Raw genomic sequence first — 21946 nt, 5'->3', positions numbered from 1 at the left:
GACTGTCGCTCTCCTTTATTTCTCACTTCACGCGAGTGGCGGCGGCGGCGGCGGATTATCGAGCGCGATGTCGTTCCAATTTGACCTGGTATCACAAAGTCAAAAGGGGACTAAATTGAAAGAGAAAGAAAAGCTCTTGTAAGTCAAGGTAGCGGCGCGCACATTCTTCCCAATGTAAAAGAGGCCTCTCACTTTTTCCCCCGTTCCCGTCACGTTCACAACACCTACGCTTCTGTGGCTTCTATTCCCGTTTTTCGGCAAGGTCCTTCAGTTGAGGAGCGTTCCGTACAACTGCGCCTTGGTCAGGCTGTCTTTCCGGGAGAGTCCCAGAGAGCCGAATTTTTGGTGGTACGGCGGAGGGGGCGGGGCCGCCGGCGGCGGCGACGGGCTCACCTGGGCGGACAGGTTGCGCATCTCCGCCTGGTAGTGCTGAAGGTCCGCCGCCATCTCCAAGGACCGGCGGTCGAGGGATTCCGTGGAGCCGTCGGGGCTGCGCTGCCCGTAACCCAGGCCTTGACCTCGGGACGCCTCATTGGCCTCTCGCTCTTTGGAGCCGCCCGAGCGGTAGAGGCTGCGCCCGGGGCCTCGGCCGTCCTCGTACAAGCGGGCTCGGCCGCGAGCCTGGCGGAGCGCCTGGCCGCACTCGGGACCGCCGGCCACCCGCACCGGATCCCGCACGCCGCCGGCCGCCCGTCGGCGGTAGTAGTCGGCCCCTTCCTGGAAGCTGCTGTAGAGCGGGCCCAGGCGGATCTTGGCCGGCCTCACCGAGAAGTGCTGCTCGGAGAAGCTGTACGGCGAAGCCCGGCCGGGACTGCGGTAGGAGTGCGAGCTCAAGTCCTCGGCGCTGAGCTGCCGCCACCTTGCGATCAGCTCCTCCTCCTCCTCCTCCTCCTCCTCGTCCTCCTCCTCGTCCTCGTCCTCCTCCTCCTCCTCCTCCCCCTCCTCCTCCCCGGGAGCCAGGGTGCTGCCTCGGCGGCTGTCGCCGTAGGCCACGCTCGGGGAGGACGACCGAGGCAGCGGCTCGTAGGGCTCGCTAAAACAAGAGGACATGGTGCGGCTGTAGACGGGCGAGCTGCTGTTGTGCTGGTGGAGCGCCTCCGCCTGCTGGAAGGGAAGACTGTTGGCCAAGCCTCTGGAACTGTCCCTCTCCCAGGACGAGTCGCTCTTCCTCTCATAGTCCCCGGCGTCCCGCCAGTCCATGTAGAGGGTGCGGTGGCGCGGGGAGGAGGCGGTGCTGCTCGGCGGGCCGTCGCCTTTGTCCTCGGAGCCACCTCCGCTGAAGCTGGAGTAGGAGCTGGAGCCCAGCCCCGAGGGGGGGAACTCGGCAAAAGCCGCCCCCGAGCCGGCCGGCCGCTCCTCCGGGTTGCTGTCGGTGGAATGCTGCGCTTCGTAGAGGAGCTTCCTCTGACCGTGGAGGTCCACGCTGGGCCTGCGCTCCCGCTGTCGCTCGTCGGGGCAGTAAAGGGCCGTGTCGCTGCTGTACAAGTCGGACTTGTAGGGCGCGCGCGGACCCGGGCGCTCCCCTTGGGACAAGGTCTCCAGAACAAAAGCGTGGTGTGGCGCGTGAGGGCTGGGGGAGCGCGAGGCTCGGCCGCTGCCGCCGCTGCTGCCGCCGCCGCCGACGCACGCCTCGTCGGGCTTCTCCAGCGCCTGCCCAACGAGCGACGCCGACACAGAGTCCGAGTACGTGCGGCGGAGCGAAAGCTCTTCCATGTGCATAGTCAGTCGCTCCTGAAAGTCACTCGGGAGCTGGAGAAAAAAAAACCATTACAAGTCGTAGACTTTACACACTTCCGATGGGACACATTTTTATGCAAAATTGACGACCGGCTGCCATGTCATAATTTACAAATCGATCACTGACGTCGTTGATGGATCTGCCAAATAAGACATTACAGAAAAAAACAACCTCGTCCGCTCCAAGGACGTTTCGCGCTGCCGTCGTTAATAATCCGAGGGCTCTCAGCGTATACGGACAGATTTTTTGGGGGGGAGACGACAACCACCTCTTGGCCCTAAAAACACATTGCTCTATTTTGAGCAGGTCTTAAAAAAGGCACTTCTAACCCGCTATCGGTTTCTCTCCATGGCAACAAGCAAATGCAGCGCATCACGAACAGCAATCCGGTTAGTAGTAAGTGGCAATGAAAGACTGATTATAAGTTCCGGCTAAAATGCTTAGTCCATCTAAACTGCACTTTTCGACATGGTTTGGTGTCTTTTTGCAGCAGAAGGCAATCACCTGCCCGCCCGGCGGCCTTTTCCGCGCTCAAGGCAAGCGCCAGCGTTGTTCACAAGACGGCATGACGGATCGGTGGGCTCGCTCCGGGCGGGATCCGCCACGTGTGCGCGGACAGCCTCTGACCCCTCTTATGTAATCATGAACGACCTCTTCTCCACGTCGCGCGCGAGCATATCGGTTTTGCTCGGTGAGGCCGTTTGCAATCGGTCGCGGGCTCACCTCGTGCCTGGCTTGTCACGCGTGCGACGTGGACGCAGCGCAAAGAGGCGTGCCAACTAGACCGCATCGATAACCGCGTGCGTGACACTCGGCCGGCACGATTGAGCGTTCGGGCTGCAAGGCGCTCGCGGCCGGTTTGACTTTTGCTTTTGATAAACGGACAGCCGCATATTGGAGTATTTTGTGTTGTATTTGGGCTTTGGGGGGGGGGGCGGGGGGGGGCTCACCTCAGAGAGCTGGGCCCTGTAAAGGGACTTGTTGCATTGGAGAAGCTGAGCGGCCAGGTTGCAATCCTTCCTGTAGACATCCTACAAATCATCAAGATGATTGATCAGCGCCAGCGGCTATGCGAGGACAACGCCGTGGTCACGCGTGGCGTCCACAATCTCAAAAGGTGTCTCCTCACATTGTCCTCTTGAAGCTTGTCGATGGTGAGCTTGGCCTCCATCAGGTGGTTGTTGAGGACGATGATCTCTCGGCCGAGCGCTCGCTTTTCGTCGTCGTGGTGCTGCGACTGACAAGGCCACACGCACGCACACAAAAAACGAGAAAAAAACCCCCCTCAGTCGTGTCAACAAGCGGCACATCCTTGTTGTCTTTTTTGTGTGCGTGCGCGCTTTCACAATGGAATTTTGCCGTCAGTTTTGTCTTCGACAAGTGAAATGAAAGCTCAGTTGGATTTAGGCCATTGCAGATCATTCCGCTTCTTTGCTTTAAAAAACTCTTTGCTTGCTCTCACGGATGCTTCCGGTCGTTGTCCACGTGCACTTTGAAGCGCTGTCCAATGCGTTTTGGAGCATCCGGCTGATTACGGCCAACATTGCCAGGGTAGTCGCTCGCAACCGTATGAGGACAAGCGATACGAGACGAGAGCGCCTGACAAATCCTGCTCTATTCGACTTGCAGTCGCCTTTCAAAAGGTCTGTTTTCATTTCATGCAAAACCAACAAAACTTGCTCGTCGTCTCCTAATTCAAGGCCGAGAGATGATCCCGCTGGTGTCGCAATGTGACGTAAGAACTTGCTGCCGTTGCGCTGCAACAATGTTCAGCTGCTCCGATCAAAGAAAAAAAAGCCCCCGTCGGTCATACGAGCATGCTGTCTAATTACGGTACTTCTTCTCTTTCCGTCCGGCCAATGAGGCGAGCGAGGCGAGCGAGGCGAGGCGTGTTGCGCGCAGGGACAACGGGGCTGCGCTCACGCTCACTGTTCGGAGGAGGACAGACAATTTTAACAAGCCATAATTAACGTCACTGGCCACAACAACGGGGCATTTCTATTACACTCTTTCAAATTGCATCTGAAAGGCGCCGTAGCATTCGGCCACGCGGCCGTATGCCTTTTCTTTTGCGACCGCATGCACTTACATCTCGGTGAATCTTCTCCTCTAGATCTTGGTTGATCCTCTGCAGTGCAGAGTAGCTGCTTTGGATCCTAAAGCACACAGTGGGCAACGGACCTTGTTTAGACACAAGAACATACGCTTGCTTAAAACGTGCACACCCTTTTTCTCTTTGCTCGGTACAATGAGTCAATCCTGGCAATAAATGTGCGGATCTTGGTTCACAATAAGTTGGAGTCCATATCATTAACTGTGCTTCGCCCACGCAGACCGTATAGGAAGAGACAAGACGAGAGCAAGATACGTGACTATTTTTATCCCTACACTCGGGCATGAGCTGCCTAGTGTAGCAAAAATGGAGACAAAAATAAACTGCTGGAGAACGTACCCCGCATTTGATCATTCGGCCGTTTCTATCCTCGCATCTTCCCCGAGCCACCCGCAGCGAGCTTTTTCAAGCCAAAGTCAACCCAAACATCTTTTTTTGGGTTCAAGAATATGTTCCCGGCGGGCCCACGAGTTGAAACGCGCCATTGGGATTCATTTTGCCTTTGCGGAATAAGTGTTAATCCACTCCTTTTCAGCCATGTCTGGGGGCGGCCATTTTGTCCTGCGTCCACATCACAACTGCTCACAACGGCCAATCACGGCTCGGATTCAGAAAACGGGTCGGCCGCGATTGCTCGTTGTGAGCAGACGTGGCAAAATGGCCGCCCCCGCAGATGGCTGGAAACCCGTGCATTTTGCTGCTGAATTCCCATTCCACAAAATGAATCCCAATGCCGCGTTTCAACTCGTGGGCCTGCTGGGAACCTATTGTTGAAAAAAAAAAAAAAAAAAAGAAGACGTTTGGGTTGACTTCCGCTTAAAGTTTTATATACGTGCACATATATAGAGTATCCGCTGCATGTGGGAGGGGCGGCGGCGGCGGCGATCAAATTTCTCGCACATCCCACCACCTACTGTAACTAGCAGTTAGCATGCTCTGACCTGCGCAGTTTGTCGGTAAACTTGTCCAGCTCTTCCTGAGCGCGCCGCAGCTCGGTCTCCAGGTACTGACGCGTGGCGTCAAACTCGCTCTGCAGCAGCTCCAGCTTGTGCGTGGTGTAGGAAAGTCTCTTCCGCAGGTCTTCTTTCTGCTCCAGCAATGAGCTGCGGCGCGCGATACACACACAGATGAAGTGATTGTGTAGGATTTGCGTCATGGACTTAACAGGGGACCACATATGCCATTGGCAGCCATGCAGGGGCGATGGAGAGGACGATACAAGCGGAGCAAAAGAAGCGGTTCCCGGTCTTGGAATTAAAAGCTGACAGGCAGCCGGTGCGGGAGAAACCCAATCAGCAAGGGCGGGGGCGTGCTGCAAACTCTTGAATACATCGCATGAATGGAAAGTGAAAGGCGGGATGTTGGCAACAGCATGTCATCGCGCGCAGCGGCGAAGACTTTTACAGTCCGCGCTTGCTTCAATCTCACGGAAGGCCACGTGTAAGTGGGGAATGAGGAAATGTGGGCCGCCGCCGCCGCCGCCACGGGTCCGAGTGCTTAACCGAGCCCGCGTTGACGGACAGATGGGGGAAGGAAGCTAACGACTCCATCCGTGGCCAGATAACAAACCAACAGAGATGTGCTCTTTTCCCTTCCTCTCCCGCATCAGGTAAGAAAAAAGCCGGAGATGGCCGAGCCTCGGTTGCGCGCGTCACCGACGGGAGGCATCATCGGCGAGCCATCTCCTCGATATTCACCATGGCGAGATTGCGCAAAGTGGCCATTGTATTCTCTTTGTTTTGGTCACGTCATGGGAGCGCCTGCCTGCCTGCGTGCGTGTGTGCGTGCGTGCGTGCGTGCGGGGACCACAAAATGCTGTGCGCTGCAGCTGGACACGTCTGCAGAGACACAGCAGCTTCCCAGGCACGAATTTCAACCGCAGTCAGTTGACTCACGCCATTTTGGAAACACGTCCTCCTTCCCTACAGGCCGACACGATTCAGTGTCACATATATCAGCGTTAGGTGAGATGCTGAGGTCATCCTTCTCCACGGGTCCCTTCGAATCCGAATGTTCTTACTGGCTTCCAGGAATTATGACCCAAAGTACGGTGGAACTTTTTTTGGGGGGGGGGGGGGATATTACTCAGTTTTCTATTTTTTTTTCTTTTCAAATAATAATAATAAAAAAAAATATATCCATCCATTTGTCATTCATTTTTCACCCCAAAAGCCTCCTGGTCTGCTCGGCAACACTCAGGTAACGTTGGCGTAACACATCCCGGTTTAAATCAGGGCTTCAAAACAAAAGCATGCAATATAAGAACACAGTTCCACCACGTTTTCTTCGGCCGCTTTCGCAGTCGCGCGATAAACCAGCACAAAACAATTTGAGGCTGATCGCTCAATAAGCCACCATGGGCCCAAAGCGCTTTTGTAGGGTGGACATATTGACAACGTAGACAACATGTTGCATATTGAGATGAGCTCACCATTACTCCAGTATTTCTGTTTGGTGGCGTGCCGAGATTTCTATTCTGTAAAATGGCTGCAGTGGCTCGGTGAACGTTAGGCAATAGCTACCACTGGTTTGAACCAAACCAAATGTGAAAAGCCCATTTACATGTTTTAAGTTAGCATACAGAAGGCCGTCGGGTTTTGCCATTGACGCGCGAAGCTCCTCCTCCCCATCAGCGTCCGTTCGGTCCGATTGCATTGATGTGCGTCGCTAATGCTACATCTTGGGCCGGTTTCCACGCCCTCCGGCCCTCACCGACATCTCCGTTATTCATTTCTCTCGAAAAGCCGACGAGTGGAGGTGGTCTCCGGTCGGAGGGGCGTGGTTAGCCGCTGGCCTCTGGGGGATTGATCTGCATTTATTCCAAAATAGGACTGTAGCGTTTGGCTGCCCTGAATGAAAAGTGCCTCAAGAGAGCTGCTGTTATATAAGGTGCTTTCATTCAAACAGAATTGAACCGGAGAGCTGAGCAGCCTAGTTTAGATGTGCCTCTTATATTTACTCTGACACAATTAAACATCTTGCTTCCAGCGCAGCTCTGCGCCAAATGTTTATACTCCTAACAAAAACTCATTCATATAATCGCTTTCTCCAAATTTAAATAGTAGGGGGGCCGGGGGGGGGGGGGGCTGCTTACAACTCCCCAGGCAGTTGCCGTAATGGTTGATACGTTTGCAACCGCCGAATGCAAAGAGACGAATGCGCGGCAGACTTTGGAGTGAATCGACGCATGTCCCAAGTGAGCGGATGGCTTTTTAGCACGGCGGCCCCCAACCGCCTCACCTCCCTTTAAGCGGCCTTGGCGAGGGAATACGGCCGTTTTTATCGTTGTTTACATGGAGCGGCTCGAGGGACGCGAAAAGTGTCCCATTAGCGAGCGAGCGAGGCCGCCAGCGGGAGCTGAGTCAGCAGACCCAATGAGTGCTCTGACGCCGCGAGAGGATGACGGAGGGCGCGACGTGCAGAGGAGGCTCCGGTGTGGCTGCTCGTTGAGAGGAGACGCCTCGTGGGCGGCCGGATGACTTGGACAAACAGATGAAAATGAGCACGGGTGGCAAAGACTTCCATCGATTGCGTTCCATTGGCTCTTACCTCTTTTTCGGATGTTTGCCGCCGTTTCGGGGGACTTTTAAGGCGCTTTTGCCAATGTATATCTTTTTCATGGTTTGTCTGTGTTCCTTCCCTGTCATGTGTTCGTGGGGCGTGACCACGAGGAGCTGACGTGTGTTAGTGTCCCAAAGGAGACCGACCGCCTACGTCTGGCCTGCGGAGTTACTGATTGCTCTACCTGCCAAACAAAACACACACACACACACACACACACACACACATCAATCAATCGTTCAATCAACACACCTGATTCATGGCCAAGATCAATAATCATGGTGGTCAGCAACACTTTGGATTAAAGGAGTGGCACAGTTGCTTTAACCGCTTTTTTTTGTCCAAATGAACTAAAACGTGAATTTCAAACCTTGATTCGTGTCTTATCTCGGAGGAGCCTCTACTGCACTTTGCTTCTGTATTTTGTAATCGGTCCAGGTCGCCCCGAAGGGCCGCACCATTAGCCTGCGGGCCTGTTCTAAAAATAGCTCAACGGTGACGGGACATGTGAGCATTCGCCAAGGTAAACACTTTTAGATTTACAGGAACAATGTATTGTCTCGCTATTTATCTGTTTCTTCTAAGCATGTTGTTGATCATCGCTGTGAGAAGTCATTGACACGCTCAGCGTCGCAACGGCATCCGCTATCGTGAATTATTAACAATGACGTGTCGGTGGTCATTTGTGTTATTTCAGAAGCGCGTAACCCACTGGTAGCCCTTTAAAGGCATCGATCGGTATCCAAGAAGTAGCTCTCGGTTTGAAACGGGTCGGTCACCTCGGGCGAAGATGCTGTGTGCTTTCACCAGTTGCTGCACACAAATCGGAATGAAAATGTTACCACCGACACTAGTGCGAAGACAAGACGAGTCAAGCCATTCCTCCGACCTGAGATAGCACTAAAGTAGACCGTTTTGACAGCGCGGTACCAAATGTGGCGGTTATTTCAAAGCTGCATCGCAATATACTGCATTTCCAACAAACAGGCGGGTGCTGGCACACATTCCCGACTTCAAAAATACAATTTTAAAAATCCATCTGTGTGACCTCGCAGCAGGTTGGGGGCCACCCGTTTAAAGCAATGCTTCCTGACCTTCATTGAGCCAAGGCACACGTTTTACATGCAAATCAATCTCAAGGCGCGGCACCAACTAAAGTGTGACAGAAACTCAACTCATGATGATAATCGCAACGTCTCATTGTGCTGACAAATTCACCTGTTGAAATGAACACAAAAGCTGAGACAGTGCGAGTGAGCAAAGACTTATTCTGTCGTATGAAGGGCGACTAAGTAAAAATGAAGCCACGCGGCCGCCGTCGTTCAACAAAATGGCTGACACGGCCGCTTCTTCTGCAGCCACCTCGTCACCTCGCAATCGGGGCTGCCTCGGGCCCCCACCCCGCCGCCGCGTCTGGATGACGCGCGTTGGAGGGACGCAGACGGCGCCGACGCCGTTGGCAGACGTCAGCCCTCAGACGACTGCTGCAGGTTGCCTGACGAGCGCAGTTCGAACAAAGATGCTTCCGGCCGAGCCCTGATAACGTCCCCCGTAAGGAGCGACGGGGGCCGATGTGCCCGTGCCTGTGCCTGTGCCCGCGCAGGTCTCCGTAGCAAGGAGAGCCCCGATAACGAATCAGCGGATGCCGCACTTAAAGGTGTCAAAAGGAAACGCGTTGATCCGATAGCACCTCATTGCCAGTCGGTGATTTCCGCATCGGGCCGAGTAGGCATGGCGACGGCCGGTGACAGGCCTCCCGACTCCGCCTCGCCCCCAGCCCCCCCCCCCCGCCCCCGATTCGCACAAACACCGGAGGCTTCTCTCGGGCCGCTCCCCTCTGAGTCATCGCGCGCCAGCGCAGGATACGCGGCCACGGTGAGGTGAGGTCGGCCTGCCCGTTTTGAGCGACTTGGAGGATGCTGATGTGTTAGCACGCATCTCACTAGATTTCTTTCGAGAGTCTATGCCTGCACGTGTTGTTTGTGTGTTTGTACACTGCGGCATCCCAACACACACACACACACACACACACACAGACCCTCTTTCAGGAATAAGGCAGCGCCATAATCACGGGACATCTCAGGCCACGCCGGTGCTTCCCGAAGCGCCCTCCCCCACTTTCTCTTTTCTCCCTCGCTCGACTTCTTCGTCCTTTAATTGAGCCTCCTCACTCTGCAGCACACCCGAGACGGGAGGGAGCGCGTTCGCACGAGGCCGCCGGCCGCCCACTCGTGCCACGCTCGCTTTTGAGAGGATTTCAGAGCGCTGAAAAGCAGAGCGGGAAGGGAGGCGGGCGCGGAGGAGGAGGAGGAGGATGACGCCACCAAAGTTGGGGAGAGAAAGAAAAGCGGCGAGTGGTTATGGGGCAAAGGTTTGTGCCGCCGCCGCCGCCGCCATCATTTTTTAGACAGCAGGTGCGTGCACAGACACTGTGGGGGGCAGCTGCTTATCCCCCAGCCCCCCAAAAAAGGGCACTCATCAGCAGCAGCTAGAGTGCATATTAAAGTCGACACGCCCCTGTTCCAATTTGTGATTTCCCCCCCAAAAAAATAGACAAAGATAAAGCTTTTCAAAACGTGTTCACTTTTAATGTGATCCATCATTTATTTAGCTGGATCTGGGATTCTAGTCACGATAGAGGCAATTATGCACAGTTTCACATAGCAGTGTTAGCACAAAAGCTATGGGCCGGAGGAGAAAAAAAAGTGTCGGGAAAGAGGCCATTAGAAAAGCTAATCGGAGGCCCTTTGCGGGTGGCCTCTACCTGCCGCCATGGAAAGTGCCAAGAACTGTGTCACTTCCACTACTTGAATTTCAGATTTTTCATCAATTCCCCTTTGAGGGGCGATAAAAGGAAATGATTTACGGTGACGGGCTGGAGAATACATGAACAAATACAAATACTGATCTGGCAACAGCGCAAAGCTCAAAGACGGACTTTCAAGTCTGACTACATTAGAAACGACAAGAGAGGCCAAGAAATTCCCACCGTAATGGAGCTACCAGATCAGCTAACAGCTAGCCTGAGGGGATTGAGTGGGTGGAACCGTGGAGCAGGCGCAGATGGTCTTGGGATGTGTGTTTACACGGCAACGACCTCGTAAAAACTGGAGTAGTTGTATCATCATAGTTTGTTACCGCACAGGGCGGCGGTATGACCAGCAAATCCCGCTGCAACGCCAACGGGACGATGGCTCGCCTTAGGCCTGGTACACACGTGAGCGACTTTCAAATCTTGTTTTTGTTGTGTTTTTTTATGCGTGACAGGCGCCACGCAAAGACCAACGAGGATCCCGCGTCCAAAGGGATCCTTGAGGACTGCGTACATGCAGCCTGTTTGTGTGACATGAAGGGCTAGCAGACAAACGCACCGCCAAAGTTTGAGGAGCAAAAGCCCCCGTCGCGGCTCCGAGCTCAGCATTAGAGCGGGGACGACCCGGGGGGCTGACTCATCGGGAGACACAGACGCGCCGAAAGCCAAGACGACCGCTCTGCCTTGCGCCCCCTCCAACCCTCCCTCCATGGAGACGCAGCAGACCTGCACCAATCCATAATGAGCATGACTCAAGCGCCTCATTGAAAACATTCACGCGTCCAATCAGCGCACTACCCTACCCAGTATGGGTGAAATGAAGAGCAGACCGTTTAAGTCGTTGCACACGACGCCATAAGCAGAATCTGGGGGTCGATGAATTACCCCCTAGCAGCTTTAACGTGCACACATAATGGCCAGCAAAGGGTGAAACCAAGACAAATATACTCCCGGAAAAATCACAAAAGAGTGGCCCAACAAACAAATACCACGCGTAAAAATAGTCACTGGGCAAATGTGCTCGCAGAAATACTAATTGCTGCAGAAATATTCCGTACGTGCTCTTAGTACTTATCTACATTTCTCAGTAGCGTAGTCAGAGCGTTGCCGTTTTCGACATCAAATAACTTTTCAATAGCCGAGCTACATTCGCGATCGCGCGGCGCAGTGGCGTCCACAAACGCTACGTTGCGCCAGACCTGACATGCATCTCGTATACTGTTTACTATTATTAGATCTAAGACCACATCTGCAATCTAAATTTTATTTTTTTTTAAAAAAAACAACACTTTTAGCAATTGGTGGGTGCTGAGAGTCTTAAATCAGATCATCCACAATTCATGGGCAAAGATAAGGAGCAGATCCATTCATTTACTTCTGCAGTGGTGACAGTGGACTGTGTCTTTTTATATTTAAGGGCTGTAAAATATACACGTCATTAGTGCACACACAGTGGAACATCCAAAGTCAAACACCCCCCCAAGTGCTATAATTTGGAATTCATATACCGGTAGAATGTTCTGAGAAAACAGTGAGTGACTCAAAAATCACTGTCCCAACATATCAAGTCAATCACTTTAGTTTGCGTCGAAACTTGGGGTGGGGGGGGGGGGGGGCACTCTTCCGTTAAAGCAGCGCGTCCCATGTCTTTCTGGTGGGAAATTGTCCAATTTCACATCATTTGTCCAAAAATTACACTTAGCATCAAAAATGTTTCGGGACACGTCGAGCCATCTCTGATTAAAATTGTCTGTAATGTATCTTTGATCATCTCTCTATGCCAGCAACTTATAGTGGCAGCAATAAAATCAGTCGGAGATTAACAGTGAATTATTTGTGATTAGAGCTCTTTTTGCTTTGAATTAAAAAGGGTTGCCTGCCTGGCGTTTGCCTCAATTCAAGATGTATCTCCAACGCTCGAGCGCCATTGTTGGACCACTTTGATGGAACGTTACAGCTTTCGTTGCGGTCATGCAGCCCTGAACACGGAGCGCCCGAACATCTGGCTAAATAGAGAGCCCCGCCTTTTTGCTCAGCGTCACCATTTTCGTGTTCAATCATTGATAGGACACAAAAACAAGGTTAAATATGTATCACGTCACAGCTGTGTGCATGGGAAACTGTGCTCAAAGTGTCTGATTTGTCTGGGGGATGATTTTCTATTTCCAGCCTTGGCGGAGTAGTCGTTATCACGTCACATCTTCCAAATGAATTTGAGTCAACTGGCACATACGGCGCTACTGTTTATGCTGCGTGACGTACGCTGTGTATGTGCTTTTGCGCTCTTGAAAAGCACAACTTCTTTTCATTTTTTGGGGTGCATTTTATACAATGCAACTCTGTTTATCCCGTGCGGCGCATTTGGGAACAGCTACAGCTGTAACAAAGCGCTTTACATTCAAATCACAAAATAGCAAGTGAAAGCAATACATTAAAACACAAATGGATTACTCTATATTTGCTAAACTGGGCTAACTGGTGATCAGCACGTTTTCTTTTTTTTTTTTTTTGGTCCACTACAGTTTTAACATGATCAAGTGTCAGAAAAGAGTAAAAACGGTTAACCGCACAATATTGCAGAACGGGGAGAGGGAATTGCCGCAACGTCGTCTTTTTTTTACTGGAATACAAGTGTAAAAAGAAGTTCGCCGGTCTGGCGGCGAAGACACTCAGAGTCTCAAAAGATTTGAGGCCTATATTTTCAGAAAACGATGAGCTACAATTCTTCACAAACTTCATCCCGCTCATCTTTCCGTTTGGAAATTTCACAGCACACGACCAAAAATGATCCCCCATTAATTGACCCACAAATGTCATTTGCTCAGTGTGAAATCTGACTTTAGTTCAACACAAAGTTATCGTTTTGTATGACTGGCAAGGGGAGGATAACCGGGTTCATTAGAGCGTTTAATTGTTCTGGCTATCACGACGTGTTGCCGGCGTAGATCGATGAACAAAGGCGCAATACTTGTAGTAAATGAATAGTGAGCTTCAGCGCAATTAGGGGCAATTCGATCCTTTCCACACGTGCCCTCTGACTGACTGATGACTTTGTCTGGCTTTTTCCCCAAAGTTAGCGATGCGTGTTTAGACAAGACGGACGGATAGATTGAAAAGGTTCCACTGGTGATGACCAAATCTAATTACTGTCACGCAAATGAATGACCACGTTAGTCACCATTTCGTCAACATTACATCTCATCTGGTGATCATGATATGATTGAACTTCCTTTCAGAACATCATCACATTTCTTTCAATCTAGCGTGATCGATCATCGTGGGAGAGCAGAAGTGACAACCACCAAAATCTGCTCATCAGAACGAAATCTCCTCCATGCAAAATCGGCGCGGAAATTCTCTCTCCGCCACGGGGCCGCCCGGGGCAGGAAGCCCCGGCCCCCCCCCGGTGCCTCCGGTGCCTCCGGTGCCTCCGGTGCCTCCGGCCTCCCCGGCCCCCCCCCGTGCGAGGGAAAGAGAATTTCAGGGCATTTCATCATGTGCCGACTGCTGGTTGGCGCCGATGAAGCGGGCGGAAGCCGGGCTACAGCTAAGGTCAGCCTCGCTCCGACCGAAGGGCAACCACAAGAAGCGCGGGACTGCCCTCATCTATCTCGGCAAGGCTGCAACAATTGGATTCAAAGTGTGACACGCGGGTGATGATGACACATCTCCAGGAAACTCAATGAGCCCTCGTTGGGCCGATCTGCCTGAAATAGTCCAAATGGCGCCTGTTTTCATAAACAAAGCCATCGACGGCATTTCCGTGTGCACACATTTACAAATGGCTCACTGAATAATTCCGCCCCCAAAAATGAGGCTTTTCCCGCCTGGGATGCTTTCCCTCCCCCCCGTTGAGCAACTTTGATCAGGCGAGTGAATGAGCGCCGGTCCTTTTCTCACGAGCGTATGAGGAAAGCTTATGAGAATGATCCGACCACATCCAGTCGTTGCACCAGCGGTGCTATCGTGCAGAGTTGCTCATCACTCAAGCATGGAGCATTCCGACAGGTGAATGCACATCATGCGGGTTCAAAAACAAGTCTTGCGAGGCAACTAGCTCCATACGCATTCCGGACGGAGTCAAACTACCCCCTTGTACCGTGCACGCAGAATCAGGCAGTCCATTCCCCACATCCCTTTTGTGCTCAAACTAACAAGAAAGCCGCCGTGCATTAGTTTCAATGCAGCCACACGCACGCACGTACAAATCAAAGATGCAAAGAGTGAAGCGCTACCTGGTGCTCAAGCACAGCTTCATCCTACAGACGGACGGACAGACAAAGCCCCGGCCGACTTGGCCCGAAATCCCCCCGCACCCCCAGCGGGCAGTGTTGGGGAAAACTCCCTCCTCAATGTGATCGGCTCTCCCCCGAAGCGGCGAGAACCCCCCCCCCCCCCCCCCCCTGCGCTGCTGACGATGCTACCGACGCCTCTGCTGCCGCTCCGGCACCGGCAGCAGCAGCGGAAGAAGAAGCAGAAGCAGAAGTCGAGGAAGACGACCAGCCGGGGAGGGAAGACTGTGCAAGAGAGAGGAAGAGTCGGAGGGAAGAAGAGGGGACAGCGAGAAGGCGCAGCTGTGACGAAGGAAGGAGAAAGGGGAGAGGATGCCTACCTGACGGTGCCTATGCGGTTCATGCCATCGTCGCACACCTAAAAAAGGGAAAAAAAGAGCATCAGTGGAGTGGCCCAGGACCGACACGCAGGTTCATTTCTGTTGATGCTCATCTTCCTCTTTCCCCCCTTTTATGCGCCCTCGTTCATGACTTTGGCGAAAAAGAAGGTCCTCGCCGCAGCACGTGCGTGAGGTGTCAACGATCGCATCAGCTCAACAGCGTGAGAGAGGAGTGAGAGGCATAAAGCGTTAAGGGAAGGGGCGGGCGAGCGGGGGGGGGGCGGGGGGGAGGCTTCAAGAGAGAGAGTGGAAAGCTCCATTGCAGCCAGACTGCAGATCCAGCATATTGCAAGCGGCAACCTCATCACGGGCGGCAGAAGTGAAGCGATGCGAGGAACGTGGAAAAGACGAAGGGGCGCAGGTGGTTCCATCTGTTGAATCTGGAGACACTAGCATTCCAACACATCTTTGTTGTCACTTTTCCACCGCACGTGTGCCATGCCAGCCCTTCTGTCGCTATGCGAGGCGCAGGATGGCTTAGTTTCATTAGGACAACCATTTAAAGGATGAAAACGAGAAAAGAGGAAAAAAAAAAACGAGGTTTGAGAGGAAACGGTGGCAAAAGAGAGCAGAGCAAAAAAATCAAAAACACGCACGCAAAATAAGACAACGATAGCATTTCAAAACGGTCCCCTCATCCCCAGCCACTCAACTCAATGCAACTTTAGTTATTCGGTGACTTGAGCTGTGACCTTTCCCCCTTCCTTACTTCCTCATCTGCACAATTGCACAACAACCAGTTGAAACCAGTTAAGACCGTGGAGTCGCGCATAGGAAGGCACACATTTTTCTTTCACGAACAATATTACAATACGAACAATAATACAATACGCATGATAAACATATGTACGAATATACACATGCAACATTTGGTGAATTTTCCGGCATGCCAAAGTCCCTAAATTGATGAAATCATTGGAAGGATAATAGGGATGTAGCGATTCGCTCAAGCCCCGATTCGATTTGATTTTCAGTTTGCGGGTTTCGATTCCATTCCATTTTTAAAAAATTGCTACCGCGTGTCTCTGTGCGCTGGTGTGGTTCTGCGGTCATCCGCAAGCGCAATACGCAATGATGTTTGGCGCAAAAGCATCATTTGATCTACACGTTCAAAGTGTGCTATGCATCTGGAATGAAAAAACATTTCAAAACATCATTTCCTAGATGAGTTCAATCGACTCGATTTGCCATGAATCGTTACATCCCTAACGTATCGTGTTAAATAAAGCGAGGGCAGTTGTAATATAAATATCACACATTCTCGAGCCTTCGTGCGCATTGGTGCAAACAAAAAACTTGATCTATTTAGCTAACTATCCATTTTCTACGTAGCCATTCCTCCATGTGTGCGTGGAGGGAGGACATGTCGCGATTACGGGGCATGTTTGGTACATGTGCACTCGCAAGTACAAGGGCGAGGAGATGAAAGTTTGCTGCAAGCAAGCAAGCAACGCTGCGATGAACACCAACAGGCTCACATGCTGGCTCCACAGCCCCCATACCGCCCACCTTTTTTCCAAAGCAGTTGCTAAGGTGACGGCAAAGGCTGAATTTTAATCAGACAATAAATTAAAGCAACGTGAGCTTCTCTTTTAATATGAAATGGCGACATTGCGCATTTCCAAGAACATTCCTTGTGGAGTCTTCTTGAAATGGAAATTCTTTGTTAAACCTTGCGTGATATGCAAAACTGTTTTCGAAGAGGGGAGGGGAAAAAAAAAGAAAAAACCTACCGTGCTTCGCCGCTTTATTTTGCGAAAAATAAGATACGTGCTTTGATGATCCTCCACCTCTGAGGTGAACATCATGCCGAGACACCAAATATATTCACTTCGGAAGCAGTCATGTTTAATTGAGCCTTTAATCCTGTCCTCCTGCAACACGCGTCAGGGGAAAGCCACTGGTTGCTATTCTCTAATTAATGACAAGACGAGCAGAGACTGGGCGGCTGGATTAGCTTTGGAATAATCTGATGAGCAGCTACACCGAACATGGTTCTTGACTTTGTGGAATATTTGGAGTATTTGTATTATTCAATTCATTGTTAATAAGCGTTAGGACAGACTTACGCTAGGTGTCGAGTGAGCGCGACGGAACTGAGAGAAGAACCGGTCGGTTCGTGAAGTGAACCCATTCGGGACGCTCACTCGTTTGGACAACGCGCCACCGTGCTACCGCTCACTTTACTGGCGGTTAAAAAATGCTTTTCTCACGTCCGCGAAGCAAAATGAGGGATGAATCTACAACAATGCACAGCGTTTGCTGTAATCGAAGGCAGAAGGCCAGCGGGTCGACACCCCGACAAAAACCTCTTTGTCCTATGTTGACTTTTTTTTTTCCCCCAGGCATCTCCTCAGTACCCGGTGCTAAAGCAGTCCAGTGCCACGCCGCGCTAATCCGGTTTAGCATCCGTGTGCGTGGCCAGCCTTTGCGTGAGCTAAAACAACTGCGACTCACCATGTTGATGCCTCTGGGCAGGGAGATAGATCTGGAGGGGAACCTAGGGCAGTTGTGATTCAATTCCAGGAAACGTTTCATTTCAAATCCTTGGCAGAAATTGGGAGGGGGTGGAATAACATTTTGCTCGTCGATCGGTAACGGCGGTAGTGTGTCAGCTTTGATCGGCGCATCTTCCGCCCGCTCATCCCTTCGCGCCATGTCAATGTCGGTCTCCAGATAGGTTTTGGGAGGCAGCTCGGTTGCGGGCTGCTGCTCCTCCCGTGCGAAGCCCTGCCGCGGAGCCGGCCGGCGGGGCGGCGGCCCGGGGCTCTCCTGGGTCACCGCTCGGCCCTCGTCTTGATGCGGAGCTCCGGTTGAAGCCATGGAGCCGCAGAGATTAGCCGCTTGCCCGAACGCCGGAAAGCCCTTTGGGTCAAGCGCATTGCGCGTCACCTCGACCAGGAAACGTGCAAACTTGACTTGATGAGTTTGCGCGCTAGCTTGGACGCGGACGCGGCCCCTCCCCCGATGTACTGCCTGACGCCGCCGTGCGCGGCATTCAATGTGGCCGTTGCCCCTTCCCTGCGCCATGTGACGTGCTCTGAAACCATAAGCCCCGGCGACATTGGCCGGACACCTCCTCTTTCGAAAGGCCGAAGGGCTTTGCTTCTTGAAGTGACACCTGAGCTGCAGCCGTCCAGGCTGCATCCTCGACCGCTACTTGGGACAAAGCAACTGGAGGCCGCACCGGAAGAGGACTTTTGGGAGGAAAGTCCAACGAGCTCCTCTAAGCAGACGTGATCACTGTTGAAAATGGGGCAAAGGGGCAGCAGAGGAGGCCCAAGAATCTGAGGACCGTTCCAACCTGCTCGCCTTTGCTTCTCTGCGGGAGAACGCGGGCTGAGCGTCGAGTCAAGTCATGCGTCTGCACGCTCCGTCTCCGATTGTTGCGACCGGCAGATGAAACGTGGTCCGGTGGGCGACGGCAATTTGAAAGACTTCTAGCCCAATTGGTTGTCATTGGTGCGCAAGCCCGACCTAGAGATAGAGATTCGATACTTTGCACTCGGGGCTGAACAGATGGACTCCTTCGCTGCCAGGATAACACTCTGCCATGTCGGGCAAGGCCATCCGTGGCTTCCAATTGAATGCGCAGAACAAAAACAATCACATTAGGTCAATCCGACAAAAGCGTGAATCCGCATTTTGTTCGTTTGGCTACAATCTGCGTAGCCGCAGAGACATTCCGGGCTCCCTTGCGCACTTGAGATGAATGAGGATGATATTTTCTGACACTATCTTTGCTAAGTTAAACACCGCTTGCGCCGCGGGCGCTATTCGTGATCGGAATGCCGTTCGATAGCAGAGCGAGCAAAGCTTTTCAGCATTTTCCAGGTCAGTGAGTGTAGAAGAGCATTGATTGGACATTGCACTTTTCATTCAGCGGGCACACACGGGCTTGTTCAGCACCTGCACTTTCAACACCGACGTATGCACATAAACTACTTTCCATAATGTCTGTATTCCAGTGACGCTTGACGTTGACCAAATACACTGAACCCGGCACGTCGGGTAGTACATTTGGGGCAAAACTCTTGTCAGGGATTTGCGGGGTTGTACGCGGCGTCGGAGTTGGACGCAAGCGGCTGACCTCCATGGATGTGGCGAACCAGGTTTGACTCTTTGGAAGATGCTTCAAACCAATTAGGTGCCCTGTAGTAAAATCGTCTTGGATTAGACGGAGATAACGCATGCCACCCCAAGCGGACTGCTGCTGTGTCATCATCACTGGGTGGCTGGCTGTGCCAACTGCCTGGAGGTGCAACGCAGCAGGCAAGAGAGCCCCGGGAGCGCCCCCGTCTGCTAGCAAGGAAGGAGCGGCGCATCCCTCAACACGCAGACATGTTATTTCCCCAAGGTTCCCCTTTTAGCGCCACCCTTTTTAGACAGGTTTAAGCCACTCCTGTGATAAACGTCTTTAATAATCTCTTTTCAATTTCAGAAGCGGTGGAGGGGCGGCGGACAATTTATAACCGTCGCCCAGAGCAGAGAACGTAAGCCCGTGGCCGCCCTGAGGTAATGATGCAGAAACAGATTCCGACTAAAACTGCGGACTTGGAGATACAGTACAGTAAATCCCTCTTCTTTTCTGGGAAAATGGCCCCAGCCCTTCCACGAATAGCAAAATTGTGTCACCAGTTGATCCCCAGCCCCAAGTGTTTCTTACAATTGCCTATATTAATAGTTTAGACCGCAAATATAGCACAATATTACAAACTATGATCCCAAAACACTTGAATATCATTGCAAAAGAGAAACGCGAAGCACAAATAGAGTACAGGAATTAAATGAGAATTTGCCACATGGACCAGTAGTGTAAATCCAGCCTTTAACATCCACTGCATTACGGACGGCGCATTAGGTCTGCAACATTATTGGGAGTCCATAACCACGAGTATATATGACAATATTCTGTCTGCCTCCCATTAACTTTCAAGCAATAAACCGACTAGACTGTTTCTATATGGAAGTTGCTACTGAGGCATGATGGGGGGGGGGGATCAGATGACCTCAATACATGTCATTAACACACCATGGTTTTCTGTCAACTGAGCGAGTCACAACACCGTCCCCGCCGCCAAATTGCAGTGGCAACAGTGGCTGCTGACACACACATTGAGCAGCACTTACACTTATTTGAAGGTGTTGATCGTAGTCAGACTGGCGCTTGGCGAAAGTCAAATCTGCGTGGCTTCACGCATTCAAAGCAAAATAAACCATTTCCGACGATAGGCCTGTCTTTTATATCTAACACCAAAAAGCTGAAGAGTCAAGTTCAAACTACTTTCATCCAACCTAAACTAATAAATTGACTATTGTAACTACCATCATTTCCTGTGAGTAATAGGCATGTTTTTAAGTTACGGTATTGGTTACTATTCTTTGAAAATAGTTCAAAATTAAATTTGAAGTACAATCCCTATTAGTATTTTAATAAGGGCCGTTAAAAGAAAAGAAAAAAAAAAAACAGTCTCAGAATCGTGACTAATAATATGAAAGCATATTCTCCTACTAAGATTTCCATTATAACGCAAAGCTAATTGCCCAGCAACATATGACTGTGGCTTAAAAAAAAGATTTCTCTGCAAGCATTGTCTGTTGGTATACCGACCCGAGCTTGAAGTAAAGTGCCAGTTAACATTCTGACTGTTGCACGTTGCTAGAAGCAAAATACCTGCTTTTAAACTAATAGCCAGAGATAAAGTGCTGCTCATGGAGCAGGAAAATATATTTAGAGCAAATAACTTGTCAAAAAGATAAATGTAACAGCAGAGGTTGAGTAGCCGAGGGGAGCTTTTCCTTATTGTTACTCGCTCCCTCTCTCACACCGTGTGCTATTTATAGTAGCGGGAAGATGAGGTTTCACATCTTGAGCTACACGCTATCATGGCCGAAAAGCCTTTTTTATTAATTACATGTTCAACAAGCCTACACAGATTTTGTGGTGTCAGCACAGCATATCCATGACAACTAGGGATGTCACGATATACCCAAATGTCACGACACGATATCATGATATATTGTGAACCTCACAATGCGATAATTATCACGATATTGTGGGGAGGTTGGCAATATATAAAAAGCTCTCGATGCTGTATAAAAGCTAAGGATATTGCAAAAGAATAAATAAATAAAAAAAGGGCTCATAAAATAAAAAAAAAAAAATACATCACAACATTCTGTTTTTGTCTTGTTTGAACTAATAAACTAGCCACCAGAGGGTGCTGGAACTGCACGAATGGAAAACACCTTGGGTTTTGGAACATATTTGCTGCTATTAATATCGTGACGTGACGACGATGGTATTGTGGCAATTTTAATATTGCAACAACCACTTGGTCTCACCTTTCTGCGATGCACCGCACCAAAGACGTGGCTAGAGGCAAATAAAATAAAACTCACTTGAGAAATAAACCTCACGTTGCAACAACAGCTTTCATTAGGAGTTATTTCAGGCTGCAAAAAGGGTTATTATGTAATCATGTAAGTTTTTTTTCCCCGTTTGCTCAGCAGTATTATTTTAGCACCTTTACTGCAATTTCAATGGGTTGCTTAAAAAGACGGCAAAATACACCTCAAATGTCATGTTTTCCTTTTGAGATTCTTCCCACTCTACTGCCTGTTCTGCCAAGAGTGAAGCTATTGCAGTATAGTACAGCAGCGACACCCTCTTGTGGTTACATCTTTTATGCGCATGTAAAATGACGGAGCATTGTGGTCAATTAAATAAAAGCAACAAAGTGGTTTAAAGTACCAACATATAAAAAAAACACTTGCGGTTGACACTGCAGGCTTTTGGGCTGCCCTCACTTCCCTCTTGCGAGTTATAATTATTGTATATTGTTTACCATTAACTTGTTTTTTAGTTGGTATTTTAAGACAGACGTCTGCCTATTTTGCGGCTTCTTATCACATTTGCGAGGTGATACAAAACAAGTTCTAATTAGGGTGGGTGACGCAACTGGCAGCAACGCAGATCATAAAGATTGGTGGAAGAGCGCCATCTGTTGGCACCGAATTCCATGTGCAGTATTTGGGATGTTTTTCATT

The 21946-nt window shown here is 50.9% G+C and overlaps 1 protein-coding gene across 4 annotated transcripts; it reads right to left on the bottom strand.

The window, feature by feature from the left end:
* LOC147128562 (brain-enriched guanylate kinase-associated protein) lies at positions 1-21888 on the bottom strand. 4 transcript variants are annotated; one of them, XM_086018948.1, is made up of 7 exons: positions 17354-21888; positions 14837-14874; positions 4793-4954; positions 3828-3894; positions 2868-2975; positions 2689-2769; positions 1-1749 (listed from the first exon to the last, which is right to left on the bottom strand). In XM_086018948.1, the coding sequence occupies exons 1-7, from the start codon at positions 18041-18043 to the stop codon at positions 268-270; spliced, it is 2628 nt and encodes an 875-aa protein (XP_085875074.1). In that variant the 5' UTR covers positions 18044-21888; the 3' UTR covers positions 1-267. The 4 variants fall into 4 exon arrangements, with proteins under 4 accessions (XP_085875074.1, XP_085875075.1, XP_085875076.1 ...); XM_086018949.1 differs by lacking the exon at positions 17354-21888 and adding an exon at positions 7401-7596 and having other exon boundaries at positions 14837-17325; XM_086018950.1 differs by lacking the exons at positions 14837-14874; positions 17354-21888 and adding exons at positions 7401-7596; positions 14460-14585.
* Positions 21889-21946: the final 58 nt, after the last annotated feature.

The sequence above is a fragment of the Filicampus tigris genome, chromosome 20 (genome assembly GCF_054856515.1).
Source record: "Filicampus tigris isolate MCC_2025a chromosome 20, RoL_Ftig_1.0, whole genome shotgun sequence".
NCBI classification, from domain to species: Eukaryota; Metazoa; Chordata; class Actinopteri; order Syngnathiformes; family Syngnathidae; genus Filicampus; species Filicampus tigris.
This window is presented reverse-complemented; position numbering and strand designations above follow the sequence as displayed.